The sequence below is a fragment of the Excalfactoria chinensis genome, chromosome 4 (assembly GCF_039878825.1).
Source record: "Excalfactoria chinensis isolate bCotChi1 chromosome 4, bCotChi1.hap2, whole genome shotgun sequence".
NCBI classification, from domain to species: Eukaryota; Metazoa; Chordata; class Aves; order Galliformes; family Phasianidae; genus Excalfactoria; species Excalfactoria chinensis.
Genome location: NC_092828.1, coordinates 11,433,146 through 11,457,003, shown reverse-complemented (window position 1 = coordinate 11,457,003; position 23,858 = coordinate 11,433,146). Strand labels below are relative to the sequence as shown.

General features: G+C 41.3%; 1 protein-coding gene across 2 annotated transcripts in view; it reads right to left on the bottom strand.

Moving 5' to 3' along the window:
* Nucleotides 1-3,206: 3,206 nt before the first annotated feature.
* CRMP1 (collapsin response mediator protein 1) overlaps nt 3,207-23,858 on the bottom strand; it is a 43,388-nt gene continuing 22,736 nt past the window's right edge. For both annotated transcript variants that reach the window (XM_072335678.1, XM_072335679.1), the window contains exons 5-14: nt 21,818-21,879; nt 20,185-20,265; nt 18,281-18,349; nt 16,320-16,440; nt 14,700-14,856; nt 11,087-11,228; nt 9,459-9,629; nt 8,244-8,423; nt 6,195-6,360; nt 3,207-4,267 (exon numbers count right to left, since the gene is read on the bottom strand). In XM_072335678.1, coding sequence (XP_072191779.1) covers nt 4,176-4,267; nt 6,195-6,360; nt 8,244-8,423; nt 9,459-9,629; nt 11,087-11,228; nt 14,700-14,856; nt 16,320-16,440; nt 18,281-18,349; nt 20,185-20,265; nt 21,818-21,879 — 1,241 coding nt within the window. In that variant the 3' untranslated portion in view covers nt 3,207-4,175. The remainder of the gene's footprint in view (nt 4,268-6,194; nt 6,361-8,243; nt 8,424-9,458; nt 9,630-11,086; nt 11,229-14,699; nt 14,857-16,319; nt 16,441-18,280; nt 18,350-20,184; nt 20,266-21,817; nt 21,880-23,858) is intronic.

Here is a 23,858-nt window from a genome sequence, read left to right as displayed (position 1 = left end):
TGCTGGACAGAGAATTCCATTTGGCCGAGAAGTCTCCTTCTCTGGAGACAGTCAAAACCCACCTGCATGCTTTCCTATGTGACCTACTTAGGGAACAGCGTTAGCAGGAGGTTGGACTAAATGATTTCCAGAGGCCCCTCTGACCCTTACGGTTCTGTGATTCTGTTTTATCCATCCTTGAAGAGCTTCAGCACTCAGCTAGACAAGGTCCTAAGCAACCAATTTTCACATGGAAGTTAGCCCTGCTTGGAACAGGCTGGACTAGCTGACCTCCAGTGCCATGAGTCTCAATGTGAGTCTCATGTACCTTATAACTGATCTGTTATTGAGGTTTTTAGTGCTTTTTCTCCACTTTGTATCTTTCCCATGTTTAGGGAGCAGTAGAAATAGATTGTGAGCCAGGGATTATTCCAGGAGAGTCCAATGGCTGAGCAGTTCTGCCAGCTTAGAGCAGTCTCCAGGGCATTAGATGTCAGGGGCAAATGGAGCTCAAAACACCTGCCTTGTACTGTACAGCTTTTTTTAGTTTATATAGAAAAGGCTCAGAAGGAGCTTTGATTGTGCTTTATAGATACATACAAAAGTGCTGCCAAAAACGTAAGGAAAAAGCACTCCTTTTTTTCCTCCCTAACATCAATGCAAACAGCTATTAAAACAGCTCAGCTTCATTCACAGCCTTAAGACAAATTACATCCCAGCTACAAATTTTTTAGCAGTTTGACAATTCACAAAGCATGAAAGCAATTTCAAACTATACGAACAAAGCGAGGAGAGAATTGCTCCTACCCACATGCTCAGACACCGAGCATTGCCCAGCTCAGTGCTTCTACGAAGGAGCACATACCAGTATAGGTTCCTGTTCTGCAGTTGTATTTGGGATCAGAACTGAATTCATTTCTATTTGCTACTGTTGTTTTTTTTTCAAGGATAGGTTGCAACACATGGGATGGGGCCTTGCTGTGAAATAGGCCTTGGGGTGATAAAGAAGCACCACTTACCTGGTTTAAGGCCTCTGGGTGAACACCACATGTAACTAGCTCTCTGATGGTGCCTTGCAGTAACTAAGGCGTCCGTCACCTCACCACGATGGTGGACCATGCAGCAAGTTCCCTCTGCTCAGAAATAAAGAAGATGTCTTTAACTTACATCCGGGGAGCAGTGCTTGTCCAGGGTAGAGACACAGGCACTGCATGGGCTTAACATAGGCTGTCCCTAAGCAGCAGCACTGGAGGGTGGCCAGGCTGTGAGAGCTTCTGAACATGATGTGCCCTGTAGCACATTTCTCCTCAGAGAATTACACTGGCCTGACAAGCACAGTGTTGTTCACATAGAACCACTGATCCATGAAGTGCTTCAAACACCCGTAGGTGTATTTATTCACAGATACTTTAACAAGAAGAAACAAATGCATGTTAACAACAGTGGAGCATGACCCTTATACACAAAGGGTTCTTTGGTTTGGGACTATGCCTTGCAGGTAGAAAGGTGCAATCTGTCAGTACCAGTTACACAGCAGTTCCTTCTATCACCTCTAACAAGAAAAGCCTTGTGCACTGAATACTTTTGCTGGCACCTGAGCAATCATCGCTACCGGCACCAACACACACACAGAGCAAAACCACTAAGGCAGTTGTAACCAGTGGTTCCAAAATGCAACACTGTCACACTACAGTTTCATAAGCTGGCTTTCCTCCTGCTTTCTGAGATAGACTACCAGACCTGCTGCTGCTGCTATCAGTCAGTGCTTAGAGCAAATTGCATGCAAGACAGTGGAGGTGGAGACCTGTATTTCAAGACTGCTAGACAAGACAGCTCACCTGCTGGGCTGTAGGTTATTCCAGAGCGGTTTATCTTCAGGCTTCTCTGGTGACATCTCTTTGTGTGAAATATATGGAGCACCAGGTAAACATGCAAGCCTAGGGATGAGTATTCTCCAGGCAATAGGAAACATGAACTTGAATCCTTGGGGTGGAGAGTCAAAAGCTGCTTCAGGCAGCCTGGTCTAGTGGACCCTGCCCAGGGCAGGGGTTTGTAGTGGATGATCTGATCTTCGAGGTCCTTTTCAGCCCAGGCCATTCTGTGGTTCTATGATATTTTTTATAAGCACTATATTTGTATTTGGTGTTGATTAAAACCTTTTCTTTTTTTCCCCTATTATTCTGGAAACAGAATCAATTCAGATTGCTTTAGGTTGAATTGTGGTGGTTATTCATGGGTTCAGATTAAAGCCAGAGCCAAAAGAGTAGCTGGCTATTCAGACCATCGCTGATGCCAAGCTTCAGACCAAGCTGACCGAAACAGTTTTGTAGGGTAGTGATTTGTTCCCTGGTAATACTGGAGGTGATCACATGGTGGCTTCAGAATGCAATGACAGGCTTCAGACAGGCTATACTCCAAAACTTTCATGTCCCATATGCACCTGACATGAACCACACACCCTGTGCCAACAGCTTATTGCCGCATGGAAAGGATGGACCAGCACTAAGTGATCAAGTGTCACAACAAGATAAAACCATTCCAATGGCACCGTGCTGCCACTGTACTTTTCCCAGTGCAGTTTGGTAGCGTAGGAAATGGCAAAGAAGTGGGACAAGGCCAATGGGAGGTGCTCACACTTCCCACATCTACAACACAATCAGAGAACTAAAAAGTGATAAAAAAAACATTTCTTCTGCAGAATATGTGAGAGAACCAGAAAAACAGGGTGGAAGCATTAATGTAGCTCTCGCAGAAAGAGGTAATATAAGCCCATTTTTGTCACATTTCTGTATCATGTTTTGTTCATGGTAAGCCTAAGCCCTGTCCAAGCTCAGATCAGCACAGTGCACACCAAGAAAACCAACGCTAGGCCATATACAGCTTAGGTGAAACTGGAACATTCCTTATCTATTTTCTGCTACATATGAGTCTACATCTGTACATCTACAGACAAATCAACTACTAAAGATCTTGGGAGAAAGCTAATTTAAGTCTCCCTTGGCCAAAGGACAGCTGCAAGATAAATGGGGAAGTATATCTGTTACAGTGAACACTTATTTAATTAAGACAGATCAGAGCATGCTATGGTATGCATATGCAGAAATTCTTGTCATCTAAGGTGTTTCCTTCTTTCACATGACGCCAGCCTAAAAGACAATTTCTCATAAGTTTCTCCACCCAAAGTTTTCGATCATTGAGCAACAGGACCAGAAAGCAGAGGAAGACGCTTATCCATCAATTAATTTCCTTTATTTCACAAGCTTTGAATTCAGAAATAGAACCACGACTAGTAGATCTTCGTACGGTAGAGTAAGTAAAAATGCATGTGATTACAAAGGAAAAACTTTGTACAAAAAACTTTAAAAATCCGACGGCAACTTGAATTATCTGTAAGTACCAAAAAAGTCATGCAGAAGGAGAGCACTACTGCCCAGGTGGAGAAATCCCTGCAGGGGTGGCATTGGTTTGTATAAAGTATGGCGCTGTCTAAAATGGAAACGATGGCGACACAGACTTGGAACGTACTGAGTGGATACAGACAGGTGCTACGGAGACCATTTGTCGTTATTTGTCCTGATAACTTTTTCTGTGTCCGAGAGAAGTGCTTCTTGGGTTTATAATAAATTAAAGATAAAACAGAAGCTGCCTATACTACTCTACTGCATACTCTCAAGATGGCCATTTTCTTCCTTCATAAGTGTTTTTAGTGGTGGTTATCAAGTACAGACATTAATCTTGGCATTGCATCTAGTCAATTGTTGGCAACGTGTTCTATAGGGACTCACTCACAGAATGCAACTCGCATAAATAACTCAGTAACATGCATTAACTATTCTAATACAGCAAAAGGGTGCAAAGAAACCATCATTCAGTTACGAGACAAAGCTAAAACCTGTGGTCACTAAAGGGGCAATGGAAGCACCATGCTTTAAGGTGACTATGGCATGAAAGCACAATTGTGAGGCAAGTAGCTCCAAGCAAACACACCACACTATTTTCACCTCTTTCTATACAAATAAAAAAGAAAAAGAAAAAAGAAAAAAAAAAAAAAAAAGAGAGGAAAAAAAAAAAGGACATTTTGTTTTTTCTTTCCATTAGTACCAAGTAAAACTGTGGGTTCAGTAACACAGATATTGAAGGGAATGTACATTATTCCCATGATCCTTCCTCCTTGTGTTTCTGTCCATCGTCATTTTTCAGCCAAGACTGGTGATATTAGAACGACCACCAGGAGGTGCCACGATGCGATGTCCAGTGCGGCGGGGGTTGTTGTCATCTATCTGAGCTCCTGCAACAAGAGGAACACAGAAAATAAGGCTATGAAAAGGGCAAAATCAAGTCCTCAACAGTGATGCTTTACCTGACATTCCAGCTGTGTTCTCCTCACATCACCATCAGCTGGTTTCTCCTGAGCCAGGCCCCTGCCTAAAGTGCTAAAGAGACCTTCAAAGGTGCCTGAGCCCAGCTCCGGTCATCTTCAATAAGAAATGCAGGCGTAAACGTTTGGGATCAGACCGATCACAGATGCTCGTCCTACATGGGAAACTGTCTTCCATTGATCTGAGAGCCCAGGCAGGGATGACCACCTGGGTTCCCTTCATGAGATCAGACCCTGACAGCAAATATTGCTCTTTTATTAGTAAAGAAAATCATGAATGCGCAGAATGGCTTTTTCCAATCTGCCTCATTGGTTTACAATGCCCCGCAGGGTCCATGGGTTAACAGCACAGTAAATCTGATGTTAGTGATCATAAATGCACATGAAAAGGAGCATTGATCTGATGTAAACTCATTCCCACCGCAAACTGCATTTTAAAATGTTGGAAGGTGAAGTTTGTGACAGCAGGTTTTCTGACAGGATAAATATTGTGTGAATATGAACACACTCAGCTTCTTACAGGCAAAATAAGGCTACTGAAAAAGTGTCAGATCATTTTAATGCTATCATCATAGTCTCTGGTTCAGTCACACGTGAGGTGCCTGATGGGGATCAAACCTGCATCGCTATCGCTAGGTGCCATGGTAGGACACAGGTCCAGCAGCAGACTCAAAAACCACAGCTTCACATGCTTATCAAAATCCTCCTGTTATTTATTACTGTTACAGGTCAAACTTTTAAGCTTTTTTTTTTTTCTTTCTTTGTATAGATATACATATTTCTATATGCTTACCATGAGCCCAAGTGCACAGGGAAAAATACATTCCAACTCACCAGAAGGGTTTTTAAATAACTTGCTCTCCTTAGGCCTTCTACAAGTTTTAGTTTCTAAAGAGAGGATTTGTCAGGGATGAAAATGCCACCATCTCTCCCACTGGGGGAGAAAATCCTGTGACTTTCCTAACAACATCATAAAGAGCCACTTATTTACCAACTGAGCTGCAGACATTTGAAGGATAGCAATTTGACATGCTTGTAATTATCTTCAAATGACAAGAATTATTTCCAAGAACCCCAATGGATGATTTTCCAGTCTATTTCTTAAGCACCATGGAAAACGTTTTGGGCACCAAGAGTAAAGGGACATGAAAAAGTATAATCTGCATATTAATAGATACTGCACATGGTTTGGAGACCGTGGGCAAGGACAGCTGAGGTTCCCACATCTAGCAGCTGCTGTTAATCATAGAATTACCCAGGTTGGAAAAGACCTTGAAGATCATCAAGTCCAACCGTAGCCTAACCATAGTACCCTAACTCTAACTAATGATTTAGCTCTGCTAAATCATATCCCTGAGCACCACATCCAAACAGCTCTTAAGCACATCCAGGGATGGCGATTCAACCACCTCCCTGGAGAGTCTATTCCAGTACTTGACTACCCATTCTGTAAAGAAATTAGTACTGTAAGAAGGACAACTGAGGTGTCTGAGCCATGTGAGTCACACCAGGCCCATGTGCCATTGACCACCAATGGGCCACACTCATATTGACCACAGACCTCTGCCATCTGCACTGTGTCAGGTAAATAATACTAACAGACAGCAAACAGAGAAGTATTTTAAATGACAAACATTCTGAATATTGGGTAATTTGTGAAATATTCCTAAGGAAAGAATATTTATGAACATATTTCTTTATGTATGTTCCTATGTACACATATGTGTTTGTTTTTTTTCATATTGCATTAAAGAGGTAATTATTGTAATTGAAATGTATCACCAATAATCCATACTCGAGGCTTTAAAGGCATTTCTAATCAGTTGGCTTGACTTACCTGATAAGCTAAAATTGGACTGATGGAGGTTTCTGATGGGTGGGGGTTGGTTTTTGGCAGGGGAGGATTTAGTTGAGGGTGCAGGAGTTGCATATTTTGGCGTAGCAGGGATTTCATACACAGGCCCATCATACATTCCTCTGGAGACTCCTTGCAGTCCTCCCACCTAAAGCAGGAGCAGATTAAAAGCAGACACTGAATGCTCTGATAATGCTCCCTAATGACGCTCCCACTGACATATGCCAATGGGCACAGTGGGGACTCGGTATCTTGACCTATGGTTCTTATGAGGAACACGAGAAAAGAGAATCATAAGAGTTTCACTGGCCTTACAAAGACAGAAATCTAGGAAATGTATGTTTAAGAAAACAGCTCCAATTTTCAGGAAGAGTCTCTAGCCACTGGATTTCAGAATCCAAAGTTCATCCCAAGGATTAGAAATCAAAGGCTTATCATAAGCATAAAGGCTTATGATTATTGTTTCAGAGCCATTTCCCCAGTGGGTTAATAATGGAATTCAAGTGCCATGTAGGAAAGCCACAGTATTCGCAGGAGTCTGATCTCACTCTTACAGAAATCAATGCTTTTTCCTTCTTTTGGGGGATTCAACATGAGGCTCAGAAGAATCTTGCAAGCTGAGCCAATGCTGATACCCAGAAGGAAGCAGCTGCTGATCACAGCAGTGAATCTACATTCCAGAGCTCCACAGAGGCAGAGATTTATACTTCTATCCCTATCCCAGGAGGTCTTCCCTGTGCCAGTTAGAGCTCTGCAGGCCCTTGTGTGATGTGTTCATCTATCTTCTGTTGTTCAGAAGAAGAAGAAGCCACAGAAGGTAATGGTGGCTGATACGACCATCACTGAGTTCTTCAAAATGTTTTTAATTAATAAAATTTGATAATGGGAAAAGAAACACAGACATGGGATTGCTATCATTTCCTCTCTGCAGGCAGCAGAGGGAGCTGGAAGAGCAGAAATGTCAGTGCCTCATTTGGTTCCTCCACACACCCTTCCCAGTGTATATAAAACCAAACGTCTTTCCCAAATCCAGTCCCACTGCAAGATGCAAGTCACTTGGCCCAGTTACTTCTGTGCAAATCTCTGCTATGAGACACTACATTCTGATTTGGAAGTGTAGTTTTCACTGTTTAAATAAAACAACATTGTTGCTCTATATAGCACTCCCATGCGCTAAACACTTGAAAGGCAAACGTGAAGAGAAGGCCACATCATCTAACTCAATAACAAGAAAATGAACCACTTGGTATTTTGCAAAACTCTTCAGTAAATGCATTTTATTTTTACAGTGTCTTTTCTCCTCAGAAGAGCAGACTTTCTGTCTTTCATGGCTTGACAGAAATTTGTATAAGAATGCTGAAAGACTATCAACCCGCTTGTAGGTTTAATTTCAACAATGGCTATCCTTGCAGGGAATGGCATATGCTTACTTGAAGAAAATAAATCACCCAATGGCAAAATTTGGTATCAAATTCCAAAGAACCCCTAACTACTGCCAACCTAGGCCAAGCCCCAGTCTTAATCTCAGTCATTTCCCAAGCTTTTATTTAAACACAAGAGAAAAGCTTTCTGAGCTGTGAATGCTGCTAAAACTCAGTTCAGCAAATGCACCAACAGCAGTTCAGAGATGCCAAATATAAAGCGGATCTCTGACTTTTCTTCTCTGTAACATGGCTATATATCATGCAAAGCTTAATATCAATTTTAAATTCTGATTTTCTTCTGGCTAACTCTTCTCCTAAAGAATCATTACCTCTGCTGACATCCATCTAGCAGTAAATTGTATCACTATTCCGCCTGCCTTCAGAAGACTACACAGCTGGGCATAAGACTGTTACCCAACAGGCCTTTATGTGTTCTACTCAGTGAAGAGCACAATGTTAAGTGGTATCATTTGCAGAGGAGTCAGCTTTTTGGTCATGTTTTGAACAAGCCATGCATACTAGCACAATATAATAATAATTTAATATTTGCTAATGTGATTCCAAGAGGACGTGGCTTGGAGAAAGATTAAATAATATCTGACATTACCTTATTCCTGATTTTGATGCGCTGGTAAAGATATTCAGGGAAGGGTTTGCGAGGGATGAAACGGCCCATTCCTTTATTTATGTGCAGGTTCCCATCTTCATACACAATCTTCCCTTGGCTTATGACCACTAGCGGGGCACCATGGCACTCCATTCCTTCAAAGATGTTGTACTCAACAGCCTGAGAATGAACAGTACATTCACTGCAAGTTTGGTACAAGATCTCCTTCAGTTAGTAACTAGAAATCTAGAAATGCAATAACCTCACTAAGAAGGAAAATGCTGGCTTAGCTGCCAGATACCCACAAGACATGGTCCCATCATGTATGTGCTGTGACTATGTAAGGCAATTTCAGAGACCCTGCAGAGAAAGCTTCAGACTTGCAGCAAGCAGTGGAATTTCAGAGCCAGCACATGTATTTCTGTCTGAAAAAGCCCAGAAAGGACCAGGAAAGCTTGAAGCTGAACAGGAATGACTGTCAAAAAGCAGGTGATCATTATTATTTCAAAAATACTGAGTTATCTTAAGAAAGAGAAATAAAAACAATCACCTGCATTTACTTCTCAAAGGTTTCCAAAGGTTTATGCCTTATTAATATAAACAGCATCACTGAATTTACAGTAAAATTTATATAAGGATTTCCCAATGCAAAAGACCTGAAGATACCAATTTGAGATAAACACAGATGATCTGCCAAAATCAAAGTGCCGGTGAGTCACGGTTGTGCTCTGTGCTAAGGACAGCAAAGTACACATCAAAGCTTTGCAATTAAATGAGCCATGACACTGATCAGAGCTGTATTATCAAAGTATTTCATCATTTATAATTCATTAAGGTACTGTTGATTTAAACTTGCATCCCACAATACCAGACGCTTTTTGTATAAGCAAAAAAGTGAGCTGATTTCAAACTTATAATCGCAGCTTTATTAACCTCAGCTGCAGACCTGCTACTTCACGCTCATTTACAGCTAAAGCACAAACATGAAAAAATAGTGCAGCTGTATATGCAGAGAGAAAATAAATCCTTCCTGATCCCAGTGCTTCCAATGCAAGATTCATTACCTTCGTTCTCAGAACTATACATTTCAGATAAGGAGCAGGCAGCTGCCCCACTCTGCTGCATTTTATGTGTTTCTTTACATGAAATTGGATCAACAATTGAAAAATGACAGAGACATTTCTGTTTTGTTGCTTGCTGTCTTTTTCAGCTTACCGATTTATGGCTCTTAGCTGTTATAGTCTTCACCTTATCAGGGTCCCAAATAACAACATCAGCATCTGATCCAACAGCAATCCGGCCTTTTCTTGGATACAGGTTGAAGATTTTGGCAGCATTGGTGCTGGTGACAGCAACAAATTGGCTTTCATCCATCTTACCTGTGGCCTAAAAACATATATTTATATGATAGAGACCGAATATTCGGAGTGCTGAATGGGAAAAAAGAAGAAAATCCAACAACATTCTGATGCAGTGGATCCCATCAAGTTTCTCAGCGATCCAAGGTGCCCTTCCCTACACGCTGATGCCTGTGTCCTAGTAATTTCCATTTAAACATTTTAATGAATGTAGAACTGAGATATATATGTAAGTATTACAAGAGTAACTAAAAGATCGAGTCTGAAATATGATCAGATTCCTTTAGAAACATGTCTTGCACTGTGTATTCCTTCTATGTGTATTGCCAAATCTACAAATCAAAGCAACACAACTGCAATTATAAAGCTCTTGCCTGGAGACGTCACCACCCATTGAACACTTTTTTACTGCCAGAGATGGTTTAATAGCAGCTGTACACTGCAGCTTCTTTTGAGTTTTAAGTAGTGTTTTGAGGCCTTCCCTGGCGATAAACAAGAGCAATGTTTCAAGGAAAAATAAGACTGCTAAATTAAATATTAAATAAACATGTATTTACTGCCTGATAAATCATGAGATTCCCAAAATATAACCTACTCAGTGGTCCAGGAATGAATATTGCCACCTGTAAGCCTCATCTTGCAACCCCTGTGGCAGCTCTTTCCCACTGTAGGAGTAACAAAATGAAAATATCACTGGCTGCTTTCATTTTGCTTGCTTTTTATATATGAAGATATCTGAAGCTGCTTCTGTGCTTGCAATTGCAAAAGTGGTCCCTGAAGACATTGTTTATTAAATTCCATCTGGGTGAAGTGCTCACAAGAGCACTGTAAATACCCAGTTTGCAGTTTGTAATACACATATGAGTGCAACACAGTGCAAAGTAATAAGTGTGTGTGTGTGACTGGGTGTGGAAGTGAAGACGGACAATGGAGGGAGAACATCATTACTTATTAGGAACCATGGAACCATCAAAAAAATACTAACATACACCGGCACCCTGCAGCAAAATATGCCAGTATGAATTACATGCAACGTTCTCCTTCAAAGCACTTTATGGTTTAGCCTCAGGCTCTGCTGCCATCCAGTTGTAATTTCTGAGAAACGATGAGACACGTCCCAAATTCAAACAATCCATTCATTTCATTTACATGAGGTCTGCTTCACAGTCATTGAACTGTTCTATGTGTCAGGTGATCATACATCTATGAGAAGCATCCACTCTGACACAGCTAAAAACATCATACAGCACAGTCTGTGAAGGCTCAGATTGAATAAAACACTACGGCAGTGCACTGTCAGAAGTGATACACAGACCTGAGTTTATAGAACTGCGGAAGATCACTGAAACAAACCATCTCATAGTTGCTCTTTCTCTGGGAATTCTCACTGATATACTAGAAAGTCACTGGAATGCTGATGAGGAGTCTCCTGCCTTGCAAAATTCAGCCAACAGTCAATTTCTTGTCATAAAAGTAATTACTTACTACAGCCTTGTCCCAGACAACAGTCATTCTCTCCTCAATTCCATTGACCCCTTCAGGAATCATAGTGAAGTTGTCCTTTCCAATGGCTTTCTGGGCAGTGCTGTAAGGGCAATGTCCACTTCCCGTCACCTGCAGGTCCCCACTGTGGAGTTAACACACAGAAGGTTTAGACCAGTCACCAAGGTTACCTTGGTCTCGGACTAGCTCAAATGGACCTTTCAAGGCTACACACTGGAGGTATAGGCTCTAAGTCATATCAGCAGCCTTTCCATGTTGGCTATAGATCACTGAAGAGCCAACAGCAATTTTGACATCTCCCTGAAACACCTCGAGTTCCTGTAGATTACAGCCTCCTTGTGTTTAGGGCTGCTATCAACAGAAATCAGGCACAAACACAGACGTAGACACTGGATTGTTGTTAAGATTAAGGAAATGATCATGAGCTTCTATGAAATGTCTGCTGTACTCAGATTCATAACCATGTTCAGAAATAGCAGCACATTTTGCAGAGCAAACTAATGAGCACAAATGTTCCTTGAGTGGCGTTCCAAAAGAGGACAATGAAAATAAAAAGGAGGAGATTTTTTTTACCACATTGTCTTCTAATTAAACAAAAATGGGGATAGTGCAAGTGAAATGTACTCTGGATGTACCTAACTTATAGGACTCATATAGAGAAAGGCAGGGAGTGAAACACAGAAAGAGCTACCAAAAAAACGATTGTATTTGAATCTATATTTTTCACCTCAGAAAAAAATTTGTTGCACAGATCAAAACTGGAACGCTGCCACTTTGGGGAATAAGAAGGAAGAGCATCATCAATGCACACTATTTTGCAAAAATAAAGGGGAAAAAAAATAGGCTTTTCAGTATCTACCGGACAGCTTACAGGAGTCAAGCACGTTGACACAGACTGTAAGATTTCCTATCACTGCAGAAGGGTGACATCCCCAGCAGCCTGTCATTCTTTTTTTATGGATAAATTCCTGCTCTGAAACATCTGAACGATTCTGGTTCACAACTTCAGGTATCTGCAAGCTAACACATAGCCAAGTACAGAAGAAGAAAGTCACACATCAGTAACTCTAGCACAGTTTTCTAGGCTGCCAGCACTAATGACTGCTGACATTTGGAGAAGACCCTTTGACTTCTGTTCTGGTTCTTCACCATGCTCAGGTCCAGCCATTCATAAGCCAAACCTAAGATTTTCATGATGAAATGGCAATGTTTCAGCGATTCATAATTATTAATGAGTAGGTTAATGAATATTAATCCATAGGAATGTATTAACGACTAATGATCCAAAGGATTAGGCCAAATCCATTGGTAAAACATTAATTTATTCTAACAGAGCAATAAAGACATAAGATTGTATGCCATTTCTTCTTTCTTGTTATACTCCTGCTGCTTAGGTGTACAACACTGCTAAGCATGGGGCACGAGATGAGCATCTGATCAGCTGAAAAACTGAGATGAAGGGATCAGTACAGAAAACACCTCAAAAAGTGGTGGGAATTAACAGCAAACTTCAGTGTCTCTTTAAACACCACACCAACACCCCATGACATTTTTCTTCAGTGTAAACGAGGTTCTGGGGGCAGATGGCATCTTTGGTGTAGTACTGAGATCTCACATCTCTAGCTTGAGAAGAGATGGGTCTATTGAGGCAGCAATACTGCAGCAGTACACCATGGAAGATGAAAGCTACCTGAGGTGAATGGGGCCATAGGTGAAAAAAGGACCAAATCTGCACACCCTATGAGAAACACCCTAAATTTTTGTACTTCCAGCTTTTAAGTAAAAAAGTCAACAGATTCTTTGGTAAACAGTGTAAGCAATATGTGTACTTGCAGAAGAATACGGTGAGTATTCTTAAATGGATGTAAAATATTGCTCTCCTGATGACACAGAAATGTGAAATATTATGATTGCCGTCATCCTTGCATAAAATTCATCACAAACGCAGAGCAGAGGGATAATATATACAGCTCTTCTTTTAATTTCATAGTATAGATTTAAAGCATTAAAGCCCAAAGCAGGCTAAGCCGCTGTCATTTAAGATCTGGGACTCTAAGCCTGTAAGAAAAAAATAAGGCATTTTGCATGCTTGGAGGATAATGAAAACTTCTCTGCCTCCTCCATTTGTTTTTCTGATATTAGGGTTAATGTCATTATTTGGATTCCAGGTCTAAAAATTCTCTTGCTATTTCAGCCGATCTGTTTTGACCCACATGTTATTTGGGGACTCTCTATTCTGAAAACCTATAGCTGTATCTGACAGAACAAAGGACCAAACATTCTGATACACATGTACATGTATGCCTGCTAAGAGCTTTACCCTCACACAATGAGCTGCACTCTTAATACCGCTGTTAGTGACAAGCCAGACAAGAAAAGCCATTTTTCCTTCTTGTCCTTATTTTACGGAACAGAAAGCCCAATAATGGGAAATTAGGCCACAAGGCCTTCAGAGCAGAACAAATGCCTGCATATTCCTACCAGAAATGCATGTAACTCAGAGCTCAACTGCACATTCATTAACAGTGCAGTGAACGCAGTATCATTAAAGTAGCTGAGCTGAAATCTAGATTTGGTGGAGCACACAGTCTGACATGCAGTGTGCAGGCTGAGATGAATGCAAGGAGAAAAACATCCTTCCACCTGAACCTGAGATACACACCACAGGAGCTTTGTATTCCTGGCCCCACTTTCATTACTCCATACAACCAGTTAGTCATGTTGAAAACTAATCTAAGGAGGTAATGTCTTCTAAAGACCACTAGGCCTCATTTAGGGTTAAAATTATACTGTGCTGTGTAAAGCAGAGAGATTCTCAGACAGGGGAGGCAGCTGGTGAGACAAGCATCACCACATGGGAAATAAGGGTATCAATAGTTGAGCTCCTCACTCCAGCACCAGCAATCTGCCCTGGTGGAACTACAGCTGAACTTCCTTATGACTTCTAAGAATACCCACAGTAGGCTACAGACAGCACTTTCAGGGATGGATTTACAGTCTCTGTTGCTGACAAGATGTTGCTGATGTTTTCTATATGAAGAAGATGCTTATTTCTCCACTGCCCACATTCCTTTCCCCTCCCAAGTGATAATTATCCCCTTACCAACCTGAAGACAGCCAATCCATGGCCCTGTTGTCTCATGTGATGCCATCAGTCACTAGCCTGTCTCCACCTGAATCCCTGACAGTCTCCTTTGTACACCATTCTGGTTACTTTCTTCTGCCTGACATACAGCCTCTATATATATCACTTAACTTCCAGCCTAAGGACTCTGGAACTTATAAAAGCATAAGGCATGCGATACTGTTTATTAGCTGTACAATTAGGAATCATCTAAAAAGCAGAAAGAGAAAGAATTCCTGAGTAACCAGATGTGATATCTCAAATATGCAACCCAGAAACTGGAGGGTCCAGGTCTGTCCACTAATCCAACAACCTCATCACAGGTTCACAGATGGTTTTCCACCATCCCTTCTCTGCTGTCTCACGTATGGCACTGGTTTTAAGGAAACTGAACTGATTCCTGGATGCTTTATTCCACGTGGCATTTGTACTTGCTTGGCCACTAGCCAGTTAAAAATATGAAGGTCTTACCATGCTAAAAGCGAATTTAAGTGATCTGGAGTGGTAGGATCAGGGCTCAGAGGTGGTGAGGTCACAAAAGCTGCAGCCTTGGCCCAGTTTTTGCTCCAGTAATGCGTCCCATCTGTCCCCAAGCTGGCAGTGATCGGCTCTCCAAAAACAAGGGGACCTTGGGGAAAGCAAGGATATACAGGAACTGATTACAATCCACTCTCTTTCCAGCACATTATAGAGCTTGCTGCATGCAGCCATGGATAATTTATGCATTGCTACATGGTCAGTGTAGCCCCTAGAAAATAAAGCAGCCTTGGCTTTGTCTGTATGATAAAAAATTAATCAGGAGGCTCTCTGAGCTACACATGCTTTTGATCAGGATATTTACAAAGCTCTCTTTCTAATCCAGAAGGAGACAGTTCAGACCTGGTTTTAATTTGTACTATTTTAATCACAGCCATGTTTTCTTCGTTGCTGTGCTTCGGAGTGAATTTAGGTGGAGGATGGGCTCCAGCTGACAGATGCCTTTCTACCACTCTCAGGTTGGGCATGGCACCAGCAGATAGCAGCATATGGTCTCACCAGCAAACTCCAAGTCTCCAGGAACATAAATATCAAGATAATGTTTAGCTCTGTATCTTCCCCACATTGCTCATACACCAACCAGCAGAACAGAGCAGACTTCCCTGCCTATCTTCCTCATTCTCAAGTAAAATGAATGGAAAACTAACTTTGAGAAAAAGATGGAAAAGTGTGAATCAACTCTTATTTGGTTTAAACTTTGTTCTCATCACCTTTGTAAACAAGGGCAGGTGGAAGAACAGAGGCACTGTGGAAATTGTCTGAAAACTGGAGGAGCCAGAAAACAAGCGAGGGAAGAAAAGCAAAAAGAGCAGGAAGGAAAAGCATGGAAAAACAGTGACAATTCAGCAGGAAAATTATTAATAAGGTGCCATTTGTGGCAGAAAATGAGGATTACAGAAGAATGATTAACTATGAAAAAACAAAACTTTTTAACACAAAAGGAAGCAAATCTCTCCATTGGCCCCATGTCCTACTGCCTTCGAAGAAGAGCTGAGCGTCCCAGTATGGCAGCACTTCAGGTGCTGTTTCTGTGATGCACAGGTATCAGCAAGTAAAGGCAGTTCAAAAGGGGCTGCATCCAGGCTCAGAAGTCCCTTTTGGGTGTTCTTTAACCAAGATCCTTGCATGGCCAATGAGCAAGGTCGTCCACAGACATCCCCAAAGCATGTCACTGGGGGTCAGCCTCCACCAGCAAGGACAAGGACCAGGCACCACATACAGCACATCCGCTGCCCAAACCACTGCAACCTGGATTTAAGCCCTTACAAGTTAACAACCTGAAATAAAAGATGTGCTAGGTCTTGTAAGAAGGTGAAAATTTAAAGGTGTAAGTTAAAGTTGAAAGAGGATTGGGGTGCTTAAGAGTTTGTGGGGAGAAATTCTCTTTGTTAAAAATAAGTAGGATCTCTTTTCAGCTTAACCAGTCCTAAATACAGGTACTAACCTGTGACCGGTGTCAAGGTGTACAGATCAGTCAGCCAGCAATATTTTTTTCCACTGAGTTTCTGTTCAACACAAAATCCAAGTCTGAGGGAAGAAAAGGAAGTCTCTTACCTCTCTTTCTGGCCAGTGCAATGATATCAGCTGCACTCTTACTCATCACCTTGGTGATGTACACTGGGCAGTTTATTCTACTGGCAATGGTGATGGCACGGAAAACTGCTTCTGCTTCAAGCTGAGGGGAAAAGGAAGAAGAATTTAACTGAAAAAGCGGGCAAGAAAAAATAAACTGGAGGACTGAGCCATATCTCTCATTGTTTAGCAACAACTCTTGAGGAACTGACTGCTTTTTTCACAGTGGAATATGCAGTGCTGGAAAGCAAGATTTAACATAACGCCATGCACTTCTTGTTAGGAGCAACCACTGTACTTAGCTGTACTTGCTAAAGGGGTACAGTTGGCCTGGTGCAAATTCAGCTCCTTGCCCCTGATAAAAGGTCACATACAAGCAGCTAACAGGGCTCCTCCTTGCCTCCCTCTCAAGTCTTCAGACCAATCCCTCTATTCTGCAGTTGGAAGAAGAACAAAGCAAGGGAACAGTGCCTCAGCTAAGAGCTCTCCCTGGCAGCTTACCCTCTGCAATCTTTATGTAAGGATAAAATGACAGTGAACATAAAGTATTCCAAATGGCAGCATCAGCATTATGGACTGAATTTAACCCACAGTCCATAAAAGTCTTTGAAACATCTCCCTGTAAGCACCAATACAACCTCCTATCAGAGAGCCATTTGGGACACAGGCACAAAGCAGCCATCTTCAGGTGGAGGTGCACTGCCTGCCAGTGACTCTGAAGCTCCACCACCCAGACATCAGTTTTACACTTCCTTCCTAGTTAGACTTACTGTATCAACATCTTAATACTTAATAATCTCTTGAAATTAAACATACTGACTGAACAGGGCAGTAAATTCCCTCCAAAAGCTATGCTAGAAAAAGCTGAGCAATTTAGCCTGCCAAATCCATACTCCTTACTTCTTCACAGTTTTATAAAACATTTTTCTCTTAAAATCAGACTGCATCTTCAGGTTCTCAAACAACTTTTATGCCAACATTTGTTCTCAGATCCCCAGAGACACCCACAGAAGTCTGAGGAAGGAACACAGGACCTGTGTGCATCACCACTGAGTCTGAGGCCATCAAATGGCAGAGTCAGAAATTCCTTCCTGGCTATTGCAAATGTAGATTTTCCTTAGGCCCTTACTCTCATTAAAAGGAAATGCCTCAATTATTTCAGAATAATTTAGGTGGAAGTTAAACAGGAAAATGAAAAAAATGCATAAACAGCTCAATAGAATGTGACCAATTAAGTTTATTCCTCTTGCCTTGGGGAAAGGTTATATAAAGATCTGCAAACCACAACAATCTCTTCAAGTTTAGCCTCAAATCCCCAGGGACTTGTCTCTTTAATGTTCAAGGAAAGCAGTCACTTCCCACTACCCCCATTATGCCATTAGCAGCCCTAACCATCTACATTAAGAGACACTGACACATCTCCATCCATTCCTTCTCATTAAGGAAACCATTTCCAGATGCCTGAGATGATCCTTGGAATGTCTAGTTTTATTACAAGAGAATCATATAAATTGAGCTGCCTTGCAGCATCTTTCCATTCTCATATATTTGCATTTCTACTGTTTGCAGTACTGCTACAAATGTAGCTGCTGACATAAACATAGATTCATATGTTGGCACACATATATGCATAGAATATACATACACATGTATCTAAATAGGAGGTTTGAATCCAAGGCATACAATCCAATTTGATAACCTAAAAATCTAACTCATAAGCAGTATTGTTGGTGCTCAGCCTGCTATGCCATGACCAAACCCTACAGTCAGAGCACAGGGTTCAAAAACAGAATGAGAGAGAATAACTCTGGAAGTGGCCGTAGGACAAACAGAATGTTGCCTCCCTCCATGCACTCAACTGCGTGCACAGAGGCCAAGCTGCAGTACTGCATGCTAGACCAAGTATTACCATGAAAAACAACAAGGTGAGCAAAACCTCTTACCTCCTCAGGCCTGCTCAGGGCATGTCCTTCTGGTCCTGTGATTCCCATCTCCAGGATGCGCTTTTGTTCCTGGAACATAACAGATAAATGCAACAACCACTCCAGGATGAGATTATTCAACCCGTTCCCTGTAGATTAACAGCCATGTTTTCTGATCATACTTTTCTTGTGTGTACAAATGTAGCTTTGTTAAGCCTGCTGAAGTCTCCACTGGCCTAGAAGTCCTATTTAACCAAACATCATCCTGAAGCTTCACTCATCTTTCAATGTAAGGCCAAGCAATGGTGTTGGAATAAAGCTCCCTTGTCATAGCAATTGCTAATTCAACAACTTCCAACCTGAGTTTGGTACTGGTCTACCAACAGACCCAATGTGGGAACACAGCAGCTGATGTACTTCAAAGCTCGGCCTGCCATGTCCTCAGGTATCTAAGAATCAGAGTTCAACAAGTGTAATGTCTCTGATACAGACAAATGTCCTTGAGAGACCAGGATGGAATTACTTAACATATTTTACTAAGTTATATAGTAAATATTTGATCCCAGGACCCCCAGAGTGCAAAGCTTATACATTACCAATTACTCCAGCAAAACCTAAGTAAGTTAACATCCACACACACTTTTGCAATCAATCAAGGCCATTTAACAGGAATGCATTAATCTGACTGTTTAATGAAGATCATTTTGGCTAGAGAGTCATAATGTTTCATAGGTACTCTTAAAAACAGATGTACTAAATCATTACTGCAACAGCTCTGAACACTGCAAGTTAAACACTTCAGATAATTAAAAAACAATAAAAAATAAACAGTTGCATCCGTAAATCAAAAAATAACAAGACAGCACAGAATGTCAACACTTACAATAGGATGCACTTATATCCTGAAGGAAGTCATGAAATCAGATCATGTGATAAAATTACTAATGTAAGAGGATTTGATAGGGCTAATAACATCATGTTTGATAAGATCAAATCTGAATCTTCATAGAGTAGTCCTGTAAGATATCCATGCAAACAGCTCTGGTTTTCCTGTTCAAATGATCCTTCTAAATAAAACGAACTGATTGATTTCCTAAGACAAAGCAATGCTGGGGAAATATTTTCCACTATAGCATAATCCACATTTCTTTACAACTATTTCTTTTCCTAACAATTTCTTCCTGCATGCTCATATTCCATTGGTGTATATTAAAGCTGAGCAATGAAAAATGTAACTGAAACAGATTTCTATCAAAAACGCAATTCCACAAGTGTACATTGATTTTAATGGGGCACAAATCAAAACATCACGAGTGCCATTTGATTTTCTTCATTTTGCCATTCCTACAGTAATATTGACTTATGTATTGATTTTCATTCTACTGGACATTTTGTGTTATGCTGACACTATGAATGGTATATTCTGCTAGCCTTAAATCATTCTAATCTTCATAGACTCAAAGGCACTAAATTCTTACCAGGCAGACAAAGGACAGAAATCCCACTAAGGGAAAAACAACAAAATAAACCTCTAAGGGCAAGAGTGCTTACACATTCCACAATCATTCAAATATTTGTTTGAGTCTCCCTTAAGCAACAATATGGCTTCTGTAATGTAGAGCTCAAAGACAACTCGTTTTTAGCTACTGTAATTTCCCTGTCAGCTCTGTAGTTTAGTCCTTAGGTAAGCCAGCTGATAAACTCAGAGCCTCACAGACCTCTGGTGTGCTCTGCACACAGACAAGGGAGCTGAGGATTGAGATCTCCCTAAAACATCCTTAAAATATTCATCATGATACCCACTCGGAACACCCCATTCTGTTCTAAAGCTGAATCCTCCCTTGGAAAGATCAGCGGAAGGTTTGCTATTGACTACAGTCCTTGGGATACCTCAGAAAGCGAAGCAAAAATCACAGTTCACTCACCTGAGCTATCAAGTCTCCATTTTCAGCATGTACCAAGATGACAGCCCCAAGGCTCTTTAGAAAGGTAAAGGCTTCATAAAGCTGCAGGTAGTACAAAGAAGGAAATGCTGATGAATAAGGAAAATATATTAACACTTAGACAACTCTGTTTATCTCCATTTTGCTACTTCTATGTTGGTAATTCTCCACGTTAATAGCATATTATCTCCCCTTTCCACAATCCACTTCTGACATACACCCAGAGCATGTTGCTAGGCATCACCTGGCCCACCTCTCATATACCATCCCTGCCCAGGACAAGCCTGTGCCTTTCTGCACTGATACAGGGTCAAGTCCCAAGTGGTGTCACACCTCTCTCAGACACGGTGGTTCCACAAGCTCCTTCTATTCCCCATGCCTTCCACACTGCCCTAGGATGAGTGAGTAATCTCTTAGCAAACACAGCAGACAAGTAACAAAGGTCTCTTGGCTGCCTAAACAAACAAAAAATGGATCCAATAAGATGCACTCAGATGGAATGGGAATAATCAGTGCACTACAGGCACTTCTAGTACAGCCAAAACACATCCTTTCTGAAGTGCAGACAGTTTGCAACACCCTCTAGAGCAAATGGGTTTCAGGTTTTCACCAGTACCTTTTGTTCTACAATTGAAAGTATTCATATTTTCTCTAGAGCATTCTCTTGTTTATTGCTAAGATTCTACACCCATCCACACAAAATGAATACTGTTGATCCCACTGTATTCAGCAGTATGGGAACCCAATTTTCAAACACAGATCAAATCCTGAATCTATGTTTTCTTCACTGTCTACTTTTGCCTTAAACAGAGCAAAAGGCATTATTCCAGCCACATTTAATATTTCGCTGTATTACTTCTGACAGTTCAACAGTGAGTTGAATTTGGCGTGCACTGGCTCCGAGGGAATATTTATATGTTATTTTGTCTAAAATTTCAATTAAAACCACATGTATTGGAGGTGTAGCAACAGTTATTTAAGAGACTAAGGGCTACAGCTCTGGGAATAAGTACAAATGAAACATTTTCTCAACTGAATAAGCAAACATTATCATTACTCACAGATGTCATTGTCCATTTACAATGACCTGATACTCATGAATGGGAAAGCTGAAGAGTGTGGAATCTGTAATGAGCACTGGACAAACAAGCTCATTGTTATCTCCAGCCCTAATGAGAAAAGGCCACCTACTCCTGTCAGCAACACTATTAAACCATTTGCAGCAACAGAGAAACTCTTCAAATCTCAGGACAGTCACTGCCTCATGTGCTTCATCGTTTTCTCCTTTTCTGACACAGAGTTCTTGAAAGGTAACAGCAAAGTAAAGTGGAGGACAAACTCCCGAGCAGTGCTGAGCAGTTGCATTGTTGGTGACATTAGATAATCCCTGCAGAAGTTGAATGCCATACAGTCCAAAGAACATATGCAGATGTTAACAGCCCCTCAGCACTGATCCGTCAGGGAAAAATACTCCTTGGCTGCAAACCCCCTCAAGTGTCACTCAGATTGGTGGGAATGTTGCTCTAGGATTCAACCTTAGCAACTCCTCAGCTACCAGGAGGGGACCACAGAAGAAAGAACAGATCATAGCAATAAAAAGCATTCAGAGCAGTACCTGGCTGTCAGACATTTGGTAGAGATCCTTGTAGGCCATGTAGACTTGAAAAGAGTTAACACCTGTTCCAAGACAAAATGCAAAGACATTGCCATATTAAGTGGATTCCTAAATCATATTCGAATAAAATCAAATAGGAAAAACAGATCACATCTTCAGATTTACCAATGAATGCCAGAAATAAAGCAAGACTCCACAGCTATATTATGGATGCTATGACTAGGAGCCTAAATCCTCTCTTTTCAGAAGGAACTTGCTGGACTCTGTGGATTGCTGTGTTCAGCCCTGGAGCAACACAGCCATTACTGCAAACAAGGCTGTTTGGAGCCAAATCACAGACAAATGACAGGCTTAAACAAGCACATAAAGTTCACAAAATGGTAAAAAAAAAAAACTTGCAAGGTACAAGGTTCTATACATCACTTTTTAGGTTTCTTTAACAAATCAGGAAAACATTTTAGGTGGACCTAGAACTATGCTTTTAAATAGATAAACTTCCAGTTATGCTTCCCCAAAACGCTGAAAAGCTGCAGAAATTGTGTGTCTGAACTGGCAAACTGACTTGCTTTTTCTTGATCCTGCTGTCCAAAGCACCCAGCTGAGCTGATGGCAGACACAGAATTAAAGCCTGAAATTAGCTACAAGGGCAGCTTGCCATACCTCTCCCTCCACCTTCCAAAGCTGAAAGGATTTATGCTGGCAGTGATACAGAACCATAAAAGATGACAGCTCCAAATTTTAGAAATCAGTAAGAAATACCAGTATTGAGTGCTGGTGGCCAAGGATCAACTGTATTCCACTACATGTTTCAAAAATCTCCTCAGAGGGAGGGATTATACAGCTTCTTATTCTAATAGGGAATGGGAATTCCAGACGTCTTCTGTTTATATTTCCTGTACATATGGATTTATATTAGTTTATAAACTTGCCTTACTCTTTAGTCTACTGACAATATCCCCAGTTTGGCACAGGGACTGATCTCACACTTCTCCAGCCTAGAAGTCAGTTCTAAGCTAGGCCATGTCAGCTGCATTTCAAAATAGCTGCTGGGAAAACTGAGCTTCCTGTGTCAGGAGGAAAAAGAAGGAGAGTTGTTCATGTAATACATATTGGCTGTGTTGAATGAATAATGCTCCCTGATTACAAATTCACCATGCATCTAGGCATGCAGACATATCCTCAAGCAGAAGGTTTGGTTCATGCTCATGCAGATTTGTTTGTTCACAATTACAAGGCTAAAATACTCTGGGATACATGGAGGTTAAAACCTTGAAATGATCCCTAGTATTGTCCTTGTGCTAAGGCCAGGCAGCTCAGGAAGAAATATGATGGTGGAACTGGTCCCTCCTCACTGCCTCCTAAGCTGAGCAAATCCAGCCTGAACCATGGAGCCACCTCAGCCAGTGATCCTACCTTATCTTCTATTTTTCAGTATCCCAAAAAAACACACATAGACTTAAGCAGCTGTAATTCCTCAGCCTGTTCACATTGTGTGTTTTCAGTGCACTCAGTATATTCCTGTCTTAAACCTTTTGACTGCTTTACTTGGTGCCAACAATTACAGACTCATACCTGCAGGCCCATCTACCCTGCCAACATCTCACCACCCTCTCTGTGAAAAACTTCCCCCTGACATCTAATCTAAATCTCTCCTCCTTTGATTTAAAACCATTTCCTCTTGTCCCATCAAGGCACTATAGTTGGAAGACAAGCATTACCCAAGGCCCCTTTCTGACTTTGGTGACTTGGCCATGAGTTTTGTTCTGACTCCAGTTAATGCTAGCTCTGAAGTCCACGGGAGTAAAAGGCATCTTGGAAGAGACTCTGCTATGGACCACAATCCTGCTCCCTTACTGACAGCTTCCATGGCACAGAAGGAGAGATTACAGGTGTAGAGACCAAACCATATCAAGCACACATGGAATTTAAGGGCACTTCACAGTGAGCCTTTAGAGCTAACACACAGATGGTTCAAGCCATCCTATTTGTCAAAGAAACTGCCTTGACAACATACCAAGATAAAAATACACCAGATTACACA